The 14,678-nt window shown below is 70.6% G+C and overlaps 4 protein-coding genes across 4 annotated transcripts; all 4 read right to left on the reverse strand.

Moving 5' to 3' along the window:
• Positions 1-35: 35 nt before the first annotated feature.
• Positions 36-1,484, reverse strand: SCO2 (synthesis of cytochrome C oxidase 2). The gene is made up of 2 exons (XM_075081819.1): positions 1,317-1,484; positions 36-825 (listed from the first exon to the last, which is right to left on the reverse strand). The coding sequence occupies exons 1-2, from the start codon at positions 1,406-1,408 to the stop codon at positions 66-68; spliced, it is 852 nt and encodes a 283-aa protein (XP_074937920.1). The 5' UTR covers positions 1,409-1,484; the 3' UTR covers positions 36-65.
• A 57-nt stretch (positions 1,485-1,541) lies between these two features.
• TYMP (thymidine phosphorylase) lies at positions 1,542-5,986 on the reverse strand. Its single transcript, XM_075081818.1, has 9 exons — positions 5,825-5,986; positions 5,125-5,327; positions 4,949-5,047; positions 3,728-3,857; positions 3,509-3,627; positions 3,269-3,431; positions 2,484-2,714; positions 1,813-1,953; positions 1,542-1,727 (listed from the first exon to the last, which is right to left on the reverse strand). Exons 1-9 carry the CDS (start codon positions 5,949-5,951, stop codon positions 1,543-1,545), a joined length of 1,398 nt encoding a protein of 465 aa, XP_074937919.1. The 5' UTR covers positions 5,952-5,986; the 3' UTR covers position 1,542.
• Positions 5,987-7,148: 1,162 nt separating this feature from the next.
• Positions 7,149-8,690, reverse strand: CIMAP1B (ciliary microtubule associated protein 1B). The gene is made up of 6 exons (XM_075094367.1): positions 8,582-8,690; positions 8,273-8,476; positions 8,078-8,179; positions 7,543-7,664; positions 7,329-7,469; positions 7,149-7,229 (listed from the first exon to the last, which is right to left on the reverse strand). Exons 1-6 carry the CDS (start codon positions 8,688-8,690, stop codon positions 7,149-7,151), a joined length of 759 nt encoding a protein of 252 aa, XP_074950468.1.
• A 1,330-nt stretch (positions 8,691-10,020) lies between these two features.
• Positions 10,021-12,982, reverse strand: LOC142057772 (struthiocalcin-2-like). The gene is made up of 6 exons (XM_075094504.1): positions 12,849-12,982; positions 11,825-11,902; positions 11,654-11,748; positions 11,093-11,257; positions 10,868-10,973; positions 10,021-10,276 (listed from the first exon to the last, which is right to left on the reverse strand). The coding sequence occupies exons 2-6, from the start codon at positions 11,889-11,891 to the stop codon at positions 10,209-10,211; spliced, it is 501 nt and encodes a 166-aa protein (XP_074950605.1). The 5' UTR covers positions 11,892-11,902; positions 12,849-12,982; the 3' UTR covers positions 10,021-10,208.
• Between the last annotated feature and the right edge of the window lie 1,696 nt (positions 12,983-14,678).

Here is a 14,678-nt window from a genome sequence, read left to right on the forward strand (position 1 = left end):
GGTGGGGAGCCGCGTTGGGAGGGTGCAGGAGGCAGTTTTCAGGGGTGTGGGCGCCTTTATTGCCTTCAGTTGAGGAGTGGCTCATAGGTCTCCATGTGGCGGCGGACGCTCTGGGCGATCTGGGCGTCTGTCTTGCTGCGGCCGTAGTAGTCGAGGAAGAGGCCGTCGGGGGCCAGGAGGTAGATGAGGACGGTGTGGTCCACGATGTAGTCGCCGTCCTCGTCCTTGGGGCCGGCGCTGGCGTAGACGCGGTAGGCACGGCTGGCGGCCCGCACCTCCTCGGGGGTGCCGGTGAGCCCCAGCAGGCGTGGGTGGAAGTCACGGACGTAGCGGCCCACGGCCTCCACGTCGTCACGCTCGGGGTCGACGGTGATGAAGAGGGGCTGGAGGGGAGGCAGGCCAGGCTCGCGCTCCAGCAGGGCCACGGCACGGCTCAGCTTTGCCAGCTCCTCGGGGCACACGTCGGGACAGTGGGTGAAGCCGAAGTAGAGCAGCACCCACTGCCCGCGGAAGTCGGCCTTGCACCGCTGCCGCCCGGCCTGGTCCAGCAGCTGGAAGTCGCCCTGGCCCAGGGCCAGCTCCCGCAGCTCCGCCTGCCGCCGCGCCCGCTGCCGCTGCGCCTTCTCCTCCCGCAGGTACAGCCACGCCGCCCCCACCGTCGCCCCCACCGCGCCCACCACCACCAGACGCTGCCCCAGCGGCAGCCCCCCGCCCCGCGATGTCCCCCTCGGCACCTGCAGGCTGCGCTGGGGGGTGGGGACAGGCGGGCGGGGCAGCGGGCGGGGCAGGCGGCGGGTGGGCAGCAGGGCCCGGAACATGGCGGGGCTGCGAACGGAGCCGTGAGGGGGAGCTGTCCCTTTTGACCCCCAGCCCCTGGTCACCTTTGACCACCAGTCACCCTTTGACCCCACAGCCCAGCCTCCCAGTGCCCTTTGACCCCCCCACCCCCAGTGCCATCTGACCCCTGCCCCAGCCCCCTGGTGCCCTCTGATCCCACAGCTCTGCCCCCCAGTGCCCTTTCACCCCCAGCCACCTTTTGACCCCACAGCCCAGCCCCCCAGTGCTCTTTGTCGCCCCCCACCCCTCCTGCTGCCCTTTGACCACCACCCCATCTGTCTGGCTGCTCTTCGACCCCTCAACCTGTCACCGCTGACCCCGCACCCCAGCCCCCAGTGCCCCTTGACCCCTCACCCCACCCGCTGCCCTTTGACCCCAGCCGTGCACCCCTGCCGCCCTCTGACCCCAGCCCTGCCCCACCCACTGCCCTTTCACCCCTCAACCCACCCCTCCTGCCGCTCTCCCAGCCCCGCGCTAACCTTTGCCCTCTGACCCCGGGCCCCGTCCCGCCTGCGCCGCCCGGTGCGCGCCGCGCCGGCACAGCCGGAAGCGGAAGACGGGGCGGGCGCATGCGCACTGAGGGCCACAGGGCGGCTGCTGCTGTGCGCCTGCGCGCCCCGCCGCTCCTCCGCCAGGGGCCGCCCGGCCGTGACCGTGACCGTGACCCCGGGTCAGGCGGCGGCTCCCGGGGCCGGGAGAGCGGCGTCAGCGGCCGGGGGCGGCCCCGGGGGGGGTCCCGGGGGGCAGGATGGCCTCAGCCAGGCGGGGTGGGGGGGCGCCGGGGGGCGCCGCCGCCAGGCGCAGGGCGGCCTGCAGGGCCTGGCGGGGTCCCGCCCCCAGGGCTCCCCCTCCCGGGGCCCCGTCGTGGTGCAGCCGCAGCCAGGGCTCGCCTGCGGGCAGGGCCGGCCGTGGGTGGGGGGTCGCGGGGGGCTCCCCGCCACCCCACCCGCTGTGTCCTCCCTCTCCCCCCGTTACCTTCCCGCAGGCGCTGCCCCACGTCCACCAGCACCTCGGCGCCCACGCGGAGGTTGATGGGGTCCCCGGCCCGCTCCCGGCCGGCCCCCAGCTCGTGCAGGACGCGGGCCAGCGGCAGGGCCTCCACCCGCTGCACCCAGCCTGCCGGGGGGCACGGGGGTGGGCGGGGGGCCGGGACCCCCGGGGAGAGCTCCCGAAATGGGCGCCGCGGGCAGGGGTTGCCCCAGATATAGGGGGTGTGGGGCAGGGGGTATAGGGAGGGACCTGGGGGTGTTGGGGTGCCCCACATATAGGGGGTGTGGGGCAGCAGAGGTAGGCAGGGACTCTGGGGCCATTGGGGAGCCCCAAATATGGCGCACCTTGGGCGGGGGGGACAGGGAGGGATCCAGGGAGCCCCAGATATAGGGGGTATGGGACAGGGGGTGCATGCAGGGGCCCCGGGGTGGGGAGATATGCCAGGGGAGCCCTGAGCATTGGAGGGGGCAGGAGGGGCTGGGTCAGCCCTGGGAAGGGTTAGGGGGGTGCAGGACGGGAGGCACAGGGACCCCAGAGTACTCGGGGCTGGGGGAGCCCTTGGCCTCCCAGAGGTGTGCGGGCGTGGGGGGAGTGTGGGGTGAGGGCAAGGGGTGTTGCGGGTTGGGGGCTGCCTACGTACCCCCATCCCCACTCACCTCCGCAGGGCGCAGGCAGCTCCTCACAGAGCCTCGCCTGCCCGAGGACCTGGCGGCGCTGAGCGGGGGTCCCACTGCAGAGGTGGTGGGCGGTGTCGGGGGGCACCCCCTGCGCCCCCAGCATGGCCTCGAAGGTGCGCAGGGCGGAGCCATCGTCCAGCGCCCGGCCCAGCCGCTCGCTGGCCTGTTCCGCTGCCCCGGCCAGCCCGCACTGCCACAGCAGCAGCCCACCTGCAGGGCACGGGCTGGGACCCCTGCTCATGGGGTCACCACCCCACCCCTGCCGCCACCCTCCTGCACCTCTGCCCGGGGCATGGGGGTTGGGAGAGCTCTGGGGATGCCCCTGAGCGACTGAGAGGGGGCTGGGAGCACTGGGGGGTTGGCATCATGGGGTAGGGTGTTGAGGGGGATGGAGGGCCAGGCAGGGGGGCAGATCTGGGGAAGGGGACGTGGGACAGGACCCTGGGGGCACAGGGGCAGGGAGATGGGCAGGGTGGCAGATACGGGGACGGGGGCATGGGACAGGACCCCAGGGGGATGGGCAGGGGGGCAGATCTGGAGAAGGGGAAGGGGACATGGGACACAGCCTTGGGGGCGCAGGGACAGGGGGATGGGCAGGGGGGCAGATTTGAGGATGGGGACATGGGACAGGACCCCGGGGGGACAGGGGCAGGGCTGCCCGGGGTGGGGGTAATGCAGGGGGACCCCCCCAGGCTGTGGGGTAGCAGGGCACTCGTTGGGGGCCCCAGGCCATGCCGCGTCCCCATCCCCGTCACGTGGCTGACCCAGGGTGATGACCAGCTCGCGCAGGTCGGGGGGCCCCCCCCCATCCAGGCACTCCAGGGCCTCCAGCACCTCCAGCGAGTTGCCCACGCAGCGGCCCACGGGCTCGTCCATGCGGCTCAGCACGGCCGCCGTGCGGATGCCCAGCCGCTCGCCCACCGCCACCTGTGTGGGTTCACCAGTGGGCAGGGGCTGTCCCCGGGGGCCGAGGGGGGGTGTGGGGGGGGTGGCCGGGGGCTCACCAGGCTCTGGGCGAGCTCCCGCGCGCTCTCCTGCGTGGGGTACAGGGCTGCGCTCCCAAACTTGACGTCCAGCACCAGCGCCGAGAGCTGCTCTGCTGCCTTCTTGCTCAGGATGGAGGCTGGGCCAGGGGAGCCTCGTTGGCACCCACTGCCCCTTCCCCGCTGCAGGCCCCCTCCCCAGCCACTCAAGGAGCTGGGGACCCCCCCGGCCCCCTGTACCGGTGATGAGGGGCAGGCTGTCAACGGTGGCAGTGACGTCCCGCAGGCTGTACAGCACCCGGTCAGCCGGTGCCAGCTCCTCGCTCTGCCCCACGATGCAGCAGCCCACCCGCTCCAGGATGCTCCGCATCTGCAGGGCCATCAGTGTGCTGCGTCCCCCCGGTGTCCCACACCCCCTGGCATCCCACCTCCCAACCACGTCCCACACCCCCCAGCCTCCCGTGCACCTCAGCATCCCGCACCCCTCAACATCCTGCACTCCTCTGCATCCCACCTCCCCTCAGCATCGCTCATCCCCCAGCATCCCTCATCCCCCAGCATCCCGCACCCCTCTGTATCCTGCCTCCACCCGGCATCCTGCACCCCTCAGCATCCCTCATCCCCCAGCATCCCGCACCCCCCGGCATCCCACACACCTCTGCATCCCACACCCCTCAGCATCCTGCACCCCCCTGCATCCCGCCTTCCCTTGGTATCCCACATCCCCCAGCATCCCGCACCCCTCAACATCCTGCACCCCCCTGCATCCCCCCTTCCCTTGGCATCCCACACCCCCCAGCATCCCTCATCCCCCAGCATCCCGCACCCCCCGGCATCCCACACACCTCAGCATCCCACACACCTCAGCATCCTGCACCCCCCTGCATCCCGCACCCCTCAGCTTCCTGCACCCCCCTGCATCCCGCCTTCCCTTGGTATCCCACATCCCCCAGCATCCCACACCCCTCAACATCCTGCACCCCCCTGCATCCCCCCTTCCCTTGGCATCCCACACCCCCCAGCATCCCTCATCCCCCAGCATCCCGCACCCCCCAGCATCCCACACCCCTCAGCATCCCACACCCCTCAGCATCCTGCCTCCCCTCAGCATCCCGCACACCTAGGCATCCCGCACCCCCTTGCATCCTGCTCCCCTCAGCATCCTGCACCCCCCTGCATCCCCCCTTCCCTTGGCATCCCACACCCCCCAGCATCCCACACCGCTTGGCATCCTGCACCCCCCAGCATCCCACACCCCTCAACATCCCACACCCCCCCGCATCCTGCCTGCCCTCAGCATCCCTCATCCCACTGGGATCCCACCTCCCATTGGCATCCCATGTCCCATCGGACTCCTGCATCCCACCACCACCCACACCCCTCCACCCCGCCGGTCCCCTCCAGCCCGCCATGCCGGTGGGGTGCCGGTGGGGTGGCCGCATCCCGGTCCCCATCCCTCACCTGCTCGGGGCTCTGGGAGACGCGGAAGCCGGGGATGGCCTCCAGCTTGTCCAGTGTGCCCCCGGTGTGGCCCAGGCCCCGGCCACTGATCATGGGCACCTGCGGGTGCGGGCAGGTGGGTGCAGGGAGCTGGGGACCCTTGCCCTGCCCCGCCAGCCCCGGTGCCCCCCGCTCACCTTGCAGCCACAGGCGGCCAGGGCGGGGGCCAGGGCCAGGCTGACCTTGTCCCCCACGCCGCCCGTTGAGTGCTTGTCTACCACCAGCCCCTGCCAGGCAGGGGGCCATGCCAGTGCCTGGCCTGAGGCCGCCATGGCCCGCGACAGCGCCAGTGTCTCCGCTGCGTCCATGCCACGCAGCCGGATGGCCATCAGCATGGCACCTGGGGGGCGCAGCGGTGGGGTGACCCCCCCGGTCCCCTCCCCAGGACCCCACCCGAGGGCCCTGCAGCCCTGACATCCCTATCCCGCCCCGCTCCAAGGGTTTCTTTCGTCCCACTGGGGCGGTCCCCGGCTGCATCCCCCTGCCACGACCCCTTGCCGCGTCCCTGGGGCTGAACTTGCGGTCCCACCCGCTGCTTTCTGCCGGGCCCCCACAGCCCACTGCTGCCGGGGGGCCTCCGCCCTGCCACGTCTCCCTGTGTGTCACGCTCCGCCAGCCTTTGCCATGACCCCGTGCCAGGTCCTCTGGCAATGCGCGTGTCTCCCCCAGCTCCATCCCGGCCATGCCTCCCCCGTGTTCCCCACCACGTCCCTGCGCCGCAGCCCCCACTGTGCCCCCGGCGGTGTCCCCTGCCACGTCCCACTCCCACGACCCCCACTTCTGCCTCCCGCCCATCCCTGTCCCCTCAATGTGTCCCCCACCCTGCCGTGCGCCCACCGATCTGGCCCTGCTGCGCGGTGCCCTCCGTCACACCGCGCACGAAGCTCTGGATCTCCTCTTCCTCCAGCCGCTCGCCATCCCGCTTCTTGCGGATGAGGGCCGGGAGGGAAGCGTGGGCAGCCATCCCTGTCTCCTCGCAGCCAGCCTTGCCTGGCCCTGTGCCTGTGGTGAGGAGGCGTCTCCCGCACTGGACTCTGTCCTCAGGGCAGCGAGTGAAGGAGAGGCTGGAGTGGGTGGGTGGCAGCGGGCCCCCTCCTCGGTCCCCCAATTCCCCACGGGGCAGCCCCAGGTGATGCCCAGGGTCTCTGCATGGCCACCCCTGCCTTGCACCTGCACAGCCCTCGGCATCCCCTCCCGCAGCACCCACAGCACCCGTGGCACATGTGGCACCCACGGTGCCCTCAGCACGGGGGGTGTCCCACGGCACTTTGCCAGTGAGAGACCCCTCCCTGGCCAGTGCCCCCCATGCAGCTCCGAGGTCCTGCGTGTCGTCCAGGTGACAATGTGTCTCCCCAGCCCCAGGTCGGGGGACAGGGCAGGGGTCTGGGCAGGCGCCCGCCGAGGGGCTGAGTGAGGGCTCTGGTGCCACCAGGGGGGCCGAGTGCCCGACACGGGGGCCCGCGGCCAGAGTCAGGCCCGGGCAGCAGCGGGACAGGCACGGCGGGGGTCACCGGGGGAGGTGTGGGTGGCAGTGCTGGTGCCGCCGCAGGGCTGTGGCACGGTGGGCAGAGCGCCAGCACCCGGCGGTACCGTGGGACGGTGGCAACAGCCCTGCCCTGGCTGAGGTTCGCTGCCATCCTCTGCCCTTTGTCTGGCTGGGACTGGGAGCGGGACGGGGAGTGCCAGTGGCAGAGCCCCACTGCCTGTGGGGCACGGCCGGGCAGGCGGGGATGGGATGGGATGGGATGGGGAAGGGGACAGCATGGCCAGACAGAAAGAGCCAGCTGGGTGCGCTGGGCAGGGAGAGGGCCGGTACCCGCATGGGCAGCGCATCCACTGTCCCTGACATGCACCGCCCTGGCCATGGGGCTGTGGGGCCAGAGCTCAGCGCTGCTTCCCCCCTCCGTGGCCAGGGTTGCCTCTGAGGAGAGAAGGGCATGGGCCGGGAAAGGGCAGCTTGTGGGGGGCCAGTGGTCCCCAACCCCCCCGGGATGTCCGAGGTGTCCGGGTGGTGCTGCCCAACCCGGGGCGGAGCGGGATGTGGCAGCCCCGGCCGGGCGACGCGGCGGACACGAGAAGAGCCGGTGAGCAACTGTGGCTGAAGGCATCAATCTTTTCGCATCGGTCGTCGCCCGCGGCCCCACGGCGGCCCCGCGCCCCCCTAGTCGGGCACATCCACGATGAGGGGAGTCAGGTACTCCGAGTGCCGGATCCCGAAGGTCAGCCCCTGCTGCCGGCCCTGCTGGGTGGGAGAGGCGGCGGCGGTGAGGGCCAGGGGTCTCATGGCTGGGACCCCCAACCCACCCTGCCTGTGCTGGGGGGACTGCGGTCACCCCCTCACCTGCTCGGGGCTGTAGGCGCCGGGTCCCGGCTTGGTGGTGTTGTCCCCGGGGAGGGGGTTGCGCGCCAGCATGCTGTACTGCGGCGCCCGCCGCTTGTAGACATCGGCGTCCACCACGCGGTAGCTGCAGGGCCCCGGCGTCTGCGGGCAGAGGGTGCGGTGACGTGCCCCCTGGCCCCTCAGCCCCCCAGCCCCCCAACCCCCCACACCTCACCTTGCACAAGTCCTCGTAGAAGGCGCCGACGTTGCTGCGCCCCGGAATGGAGTAGTTGGGGGCCGAGCTCTTGCTCACCACGCGGGGACCCAGCATGGGGGGCAGCCCGTAGGCAGCAGGGCCTGGGGGGAGCGGGGCTCAGGCGGGCCCTGCTGGGGGGCTGGGGTGCAGTGGGGTGGGGTGGGGTTTACCCCCCTGGGGGAGGTGGCGAGGGAGGGGTCAGACAGGGGTGATGGGGGGGGGCTTGGCCTGGGGGAGGTGGGGGGGCTCAGTCCAGGGGTGATGGGGGGCTCAGTCCAGGGGTGATGGGAGGCCCAGTCCAGGGGTGAGGGGGGGTCCCAGCCTGGGGATGATGGGGGGGCTCAGCCCAGGGGTGATGGGGGGTCCCAGCCCAGGGACGATGGGGGGGCCCAGCCTGGGGATGATGGGGGGCTCAGACCAGGGACAATGGGGGGGCCCAGCCCAGGGGTGATGGGGGGCTCAGTCCAGCCTGGTGGGGTGATGGGGGGCCCAGCGCAGCCCCCGTCTCTCCTACCCGGCGTCTGGTGGCTGGTGCCGTGCCTGGTGCGCGAGCGGAGGGAGCAGGCAGGCGCGGAGGGGAAGGCCAACCTGCCGGCCCTCTCTGGGGAGTAGCAGCCTGGGGGGAGCAGGGGGGGGTCTGGGCCATGAGCACGGCTGGGGGGTGGTCCCCGGCCCTGCCGCCCCCTGGGATTCTCAGCCCCCTCCTCACCTGGCCCAGGGGTGCGGATGGGCGGCAGGTCATGGGGGCGGCCGTAGATGGAGAAAGCGGGGGTCCCGTCCTTGCCCTTGGCGGTGGTCCCGGGGGGCAGCATGTATGCTGGTCCTGGGGAGCGGTCCTCCTGCCGCCCCCCTGTGCGCACCCCGAAGCTGTAAGCGGGAGCACGGCCGCGGGAGGGGTCGTGCAGATGGTAGCCTGTGCAGGTAGGGGGCTCAGTGGCATGCGGGACCCCCAGCCCCCCGGCTCCCCGATGTATCACCGGCATCACAGCCCCCCCAGCCCCCTGCGGCCCCAACTCACCGACGTTGGTGGGGAGCCCGTACTTGGGTCCGGGGCTACTGTAGAGAGCTGCGATGGGGCCCCGCGGGCGGTGGGGCCTCCAGCTGCCCACCCAGACGTTGGCCGACATGGTGGGCCCTGTGGGAGCAAGCGCAGCCCCTCAGCCCCGACACCCCGACCCCTGTCCCGCCGCCCTCCGGTGCCAGCCATGGGGTCCCCTCCGAGGGGGTGGGGGTCTGCTGTCTGGGCACCAGCAGCTGTCCGCGGGCAAGCAGCCGGCAGCATGGTGGCACCAGCGTCACAATGGCCGGGGAGCTCTGGGGGTCTGCACCCACCACCCCCCCTGCTCAGCACCCCGCGGAGAACAGCCTTGACAGTCCCAGGGGAGAAACCCCAGCACCCCAGGGGTACAGCCCCTCAGCAGCCCAGGGAAGTAGCTCCAGCACCCCATAGATACAGCCCCCAGCACCCCGTATATACAGCCCCCAATACCACATGGATGCAGCCCCTGCGACCCCAGGGATGCACCCCCAGCCTCCGGGGGCGGAGGTCCTGGCAGGGCTGGGCCCCCTTACCCTGAGCAGTGCCGAGCTCTGGCCGGGCTCTCCTCCCCCAGTTACTATGGCAGCTGCACAACAAACTGTGCTGGGAAGCCAGGGGACAGGGATGGGGACGAGGGGACGGGGGGGACGGGGGACTTGGGGACGTGGGGATGTGGGGACAGGGACAGGACAGGGATGCGCAGGCAGGGCATGGACACATGGGGGACGCAGGCAGCTGCTGCAGGAGTCATCTGTAGGACAGACAGGTACCAGAGGCACAGGGGTCCCATGGAGCCACAGGGGGTCTGTGGGGTTGGGGGGTTGTGCTGGGGGCAATGGGTATCCCACATGGGCCATGGGGGGGGCCATAGGGGTCCCACGCGGGCTATGGGGGTCCCATGGGGGTCCTAAAGGAAGCACCAGGGTTCCACAAGAGCTGTGGGGGATCCCGCAGGGGCGATGGGATCCCACTGTGACACTGGGGATCTGCTTGGGTCCGTGGGGGTTCTCCCTAAGTCCATGGGGGACCCTTGGGGATCGCAGAGGTCCCACATGGAACATGGGATCCCTCTGGGACCACAGGAGCCCCGCTGGGGTGATGGGGATCTTCCGGAGGCCGTGGGGGTCCCAAGGGGGCTACGGGGGCCCCAGGGGGTGTGCTGCAGGGCTCGCTCCGCCAGCCCCAGCTCTCCTCTGGCAGTTCTCCCTGCCTGGGGTCGCCTGGACACTGTCTCTCTCCCCATCCCGGGCCCTGTCCCTGCACCCCAGGGTGATCGGTGGCCGGGTGATCCCGGCACCCTGTGAACATGGGGATGCTTGGGTCCCTCCGTCCCCAGCCCCACGGCGCTGTGGGTCAGCATGGGAGCCCGATCCAGGCAGCGAGGACAAATGATGCGCAGACCAGGGTGGGTTCAGGGACCTTTACTGCGGCTGGTGGCCATAGTGGGCAGGGGGACAGGTAGGGATGGCAGGCAGGGGGGGTGGGCAGGGGGGTCGGGCAGAGGTGGTGGGCGGGAGGGGTCAGGGAGGGAGGCTGGTGGGGGTGTCCAGTGGGGGGCACAGGCAGGGAGGGCGGCGGGGCTGGCACTGGGGTGCTGCCCCCGGTTCTAGGCAGTGGACTTGCAGATGAAGGGTTTTCTGTCGGCGCAGACGTCGCTGTACCACGTCATGAAATCTGGAAGGGAAAGAAGCCGTGAGACCCCTGGCACCCCCGTCACGGCCCCCCTGCGGCCCCGCTGCCGGGAGCGCAGCCAGCCCCGGGGCTCACAGGCTGCGTGTGTGTGTGCGTGTGTTTGTGCAGGTGCAGAGCACACGTGTGTGCAAGGTGTGTGTGTGCGGTGTGCGTTGTGCAGAGGTGTGCGCGCAGCGTGCATGTGCATGCAGTGTGCGTGTGCATGCAGTGTGCACCCATGCACACGTGTGCCACACATGTGCACAGGGTGCGTATGCCTGTGTTGGCGCCTGCACAGCACGCGTGTGCGTGTGTCCGTGTGTGCACAGTGTCTGTGTGTGCATGCACACCCGGGTGCCACCCACCACCGAGGGCTGCCCCAGCCATGAGCTGGCAGGCGCCGTGGGGGTCAGCCTGTGCTGTGGGTGACCAGGGCTGCCGGTGGCGAGGGACACCGGTGGCCAAGGATGCTGGTGGCTGGAGACCCTGATGGCCAGAGATACCGGTAACTGGGGACCCTCATGGCGGGGGATGCTGGTGGCTGGGACCACCTGATGGCCGGGTCCCCAGTGCCACCGGTGTGGCCATGCTCACCAGCGGAGTCCTGCAGTGCAACGCAGGCTCTCCTCCTGGAGCTGGGCTGCCGGTGCCAGGAGCCATAGTCCACCTCTGAGCTGTCCGACCACTGCCAGCGGCGGCTCTGCGGCAGGGAATGACTCCGTGACCCCCAGCTCGTGCCACCAGACCAGTTTGGGGCTGCTGGGAGCGGGTCCTGGGGGTCCCGGGAGGGTCCCAGCTCTGTCCCGGGGCCGCACTCACCCCCAGGGGACGGTGGAGGCCGATCCAGATGCCATCGTCCCTGGCCTCCTCCTCCTCACTGTCATTGCCGGAGCGGGAGGAGAGCAGGGTGGCGATGGCCTGGTGCTCCTCCGCGCTGTGCACCGAGGCCAGGTGGGTGCCCGCCCCGAAGCGCTGGCAAAAGGCCTGCGGCGGGGACGGGAGGGTGACACCGGACCCTCTCCCCAGTCCCAGTCCCAGTCCCCGATCCCAACCCCCGGCGCCCGACTGCTGTCTCCGCGGAGGATGAGGATGGCAGGACCGGTGCTGCCGGCGCATGGGCACACGCGGTGCCCGGCACAGCTGGATGCTCTCCCTTGTCACAGCGTGGCCATGGTGCCACCGTGGTGGCAGCTGGTCCCGCACAGGGCCAGGACCTCCTCGGAGAGGACCACCCCCATCCCGGGCCACCCAAAGCACGGCCCCAGCAGGGACCACCGAAGCCCACCTCCCTGCTGAGTGCCATGGGACACTGTGGCCATGGGGTGCCCCATGGGAGGTCACCCCCAAACCCACATCCCCTTGCTCCCCTGACCGCCTCACCTCTGCCCTTCTCCAGCTCAGCTCCCGGGGGAAGAAGCCGTAGCACCCCTCCTCGGAGGGCACCCAGCCCCAGGCGCAGGCGGCCAGCTCCTGCCCTGTGGGGAAGGCGGGGGGGTCAGGCAGCGGGGAGGAGCGGGGGGCGCCGCCGTGTCCCCCCACCCCGGCACTCACCGCGCAGCCAGGGGACGAGCAGCAGGCAGCCCAGCAGGCCGAGCCTCAGCGTCCTCGTCGGTCCCATCTGTCCCTTCCCTGCGGAGGGACGGCAGCAGGATGGGGGGTGTTCAGCTCCCTGCTGAACCCCCCCTCCATGGGTGCCTGAGCCCCCTGCCTGGCTCTCCTGCTGCCAGGCTGAGCCGTGGGGGGTGCAGGAATGCGGTGAGCAGGGGTGCAAAAGAGAGGGATTCAGGGTACAGGGTTACAGGGATGCAAGGGTGCAGGGTGTGGGGTGCAGGGCATGTGGATGCAGGGAGTCAGGGTGCAGGGCGTGGGAGGGTGTGGGTGCGGGGTTGCAGGGTGCAGGGTTACAGGGATGCAGGGGTACAGGATGCAGAGTGTTAGGTGCAGGGGTGTGGGGTGCAGGGATGCAGGAGGCATGATGTGTGGTGTAGCAGTGCTGGGATGCAGGGCACAGGGGTGCAGGCAGCCAGGGGTGCAAGATGCAGGGTGCACAGACACAGGGTGGGGCATGCAGAGGTGCAGGGATGCTGGGGTGCAGGGAGTCAGGTTGCAGGAGTGCAGGGTTACAGGGATGCAGGATGCAGAGTGTTATGTGCAAGGTTGCAGGGTGTAGGGTGCAGGCACACAGGGGTGCAGGGATGCAGGGTGCAGGGTACAAGGGTGCAGGCACACAGGGATGCAGGGTGCAGGCACACAGGGGTGCAGGGATGCAGGGTGCAGGGTACAAGGGTGCAGGCACACAGGGATGCAGGGTGCAGGCACACAGGGGTGCAGGGATGCAGGGTGCAGGGATGCAGGGTGCAGGCACACAGGGGTGCAGGGATGCAGGGTGCAGGGTACAAGGGTGCAGGCACACAGGGATGCAGGGTGCAGGCACACAGGGGTGCAGGGATGCCAGGCACAGGGTGCAGGTTCTCCTGGGCTGCTCTGGCTGCAGGCTGGGGTGGAGGATGCCCTGCAGCCAGGGCACCCCGATGCGGGAGAGCAGCCCCTTCCCTGCAGTGCGGCAGGGACTCACCTGCGTCCCCTCAGGAGCTCGGCACGGCAGCGGGCGCTGGCTCGGACCCTCCGGGGAGCTGGGCAGCAGCCCCGGGGGATTTTATCCCCGGGCAGGCAGGGAGGGGTGGGTAGCGAAGCACTCTGTGAGCCACCCGAAATGTCATCCCTGCCCCAAAGCAAACAGGGCCGACGCAGCCGGGCCCCATCGACGCACGCGGGCGGCTCAGCGACGCGTGGCCCCCGCTGCTCCCTTTGATGGGGCGCCCGTGGTGGGGAGGCCCCGGCTCTGCTTTCGTCGTCACCCCGCGAAGGGGCATCTGCGCTCAGGTGCCAGCGCCGGAGCCGGGGGGTGAGTCTGGCCGAGATGAAAAGAGCTTCCCCGGCCCCACGTGCCCTGTTTTCACTCGTGAGCAGCAGGAGCAGCATGTCCCCCAGCACCCGCTCACGTGGCCCCAAAGCCACCGCGGCCACGTGCTGGCACCTGGCGGCGTCAGCGCCCCAGCCCCAGGCACATGCAAAGAAGGGTGCTGGCGTGCTGCCGCACCCGGTGCAGGCTGCCCCGGCATGGGGAAGAACAGCCAGAGCTCGGGCTGCAGGGGCTGCTCGGGGGGTACCTGCCCAGCTGGGCAACAGGGCTCAGAGGGCCCCCCACAGACAGGGGGGCAGGGAGTGCCCGGATCCATCCCAGGACAGAGAGTAAGGGGAGCCCGGATCCATCCCAGGACAGAGGGCAGGGGGGCACGGATCCATCCCAGGACTGAGGGCAGGGGGTGCCCGGATCCATCCCAGGACTGAGGGCAGGGGGTGCCCGGATCCATCCCAGGACAGAGGGCAGGGTGTGCCTGGATCCATCACAGGACTGAGGGCAGGGGGTGCCTGGATCCAACCCAGGACAGAGGGCAGGGGGTGCCTGGATCCATCTCAGGACAGAGGGCAGGGGGTGCCTGGATCCATCTCAGGACTGAGGGCAGGGGGTGCCCGGATCCATCCCAGGACAGAGGGCAGGAGGTGCCCGGATCCATCCCAGGACAGAGGGCAGGGTGTGCCCGGATCCATCCCAGGACTGAGGGCAGGGGGTGCCTGGATCCATCTCAGGACTGAGGGCAGGGGGTGCCCGGATCCATCCCAGGACAGAGGGCAGGGGGTGCCCGGATCCATCCCAGGACAGAGGGCAGGGGGTGCCTGGATCCATCCCAGGACAGAGGGCAGGGGGTGCCTGGATCCATCCCAGGACTGAGGGCAGGGTGTGCCTGGATCCATCCCAGGACAAAGGGCAGGGGGTGCCTGGATCCATCCCAGGACAGAGGGCAGGGGGTGCCTGGATCCAACCCAGGACAGAGGGCAGGGGGTGCCAAGATCCATCCCAGGACTGAGGGCAGGGGGTGCCCGGATCCATCCCAGGAAAGAGGGCAGGGGGTGCCCGGATCGATCCCAGTACAAAGGGCAGGGGCTGCCTGGATCCATCCCAGGACTGAGGGCAGGGGGTGCCTGGATCCATCCCAGGAAAGAGGGCAGGGGGTGCCTGGATCCATCCCAGGACAGAGGGCAGGGGGTGCCTGGATCCATCCCAGGACAGAGGGCAGGGGGTGCCCGGATCCATCCCAGGACTGAGAGCAGGGGGTGTCCAGATCCATCCCAGGACTGAGCGCAGGGGGTGCCCGGATCCATCCCAGGACAGAGGGCAGGGGGTGTCCAGGTCCATCCCAGGACAGAGGGCAGGGGGTGCCTGGATCCATCCCAGGACAGAGGGCAGGGGGTGCCCGGATCCATCCCAGGTCAGAGAGGAGGGGGTGCCCGGATCCAACCCAGGAAAGAGGGCAGGGTGTGCCTGGATCCATCCCAGGACAGA

This window comes from Phalacrocorax aristotelis, chromosome 1 (genome assembly GCF_949628215.1).
Source record: "Phalacrocorax aristotelis chromosome 1, bGulAri2.1, whole genome shotgun sequence".
NCBI classification, from domain to species: domain Eukaryota; kingdom Metazoa; phylum Chordata; class Aves; order Suliformes; family Phalacrocoracidae; genus Phalacrocorax; species Phalacrocorax aristotelis.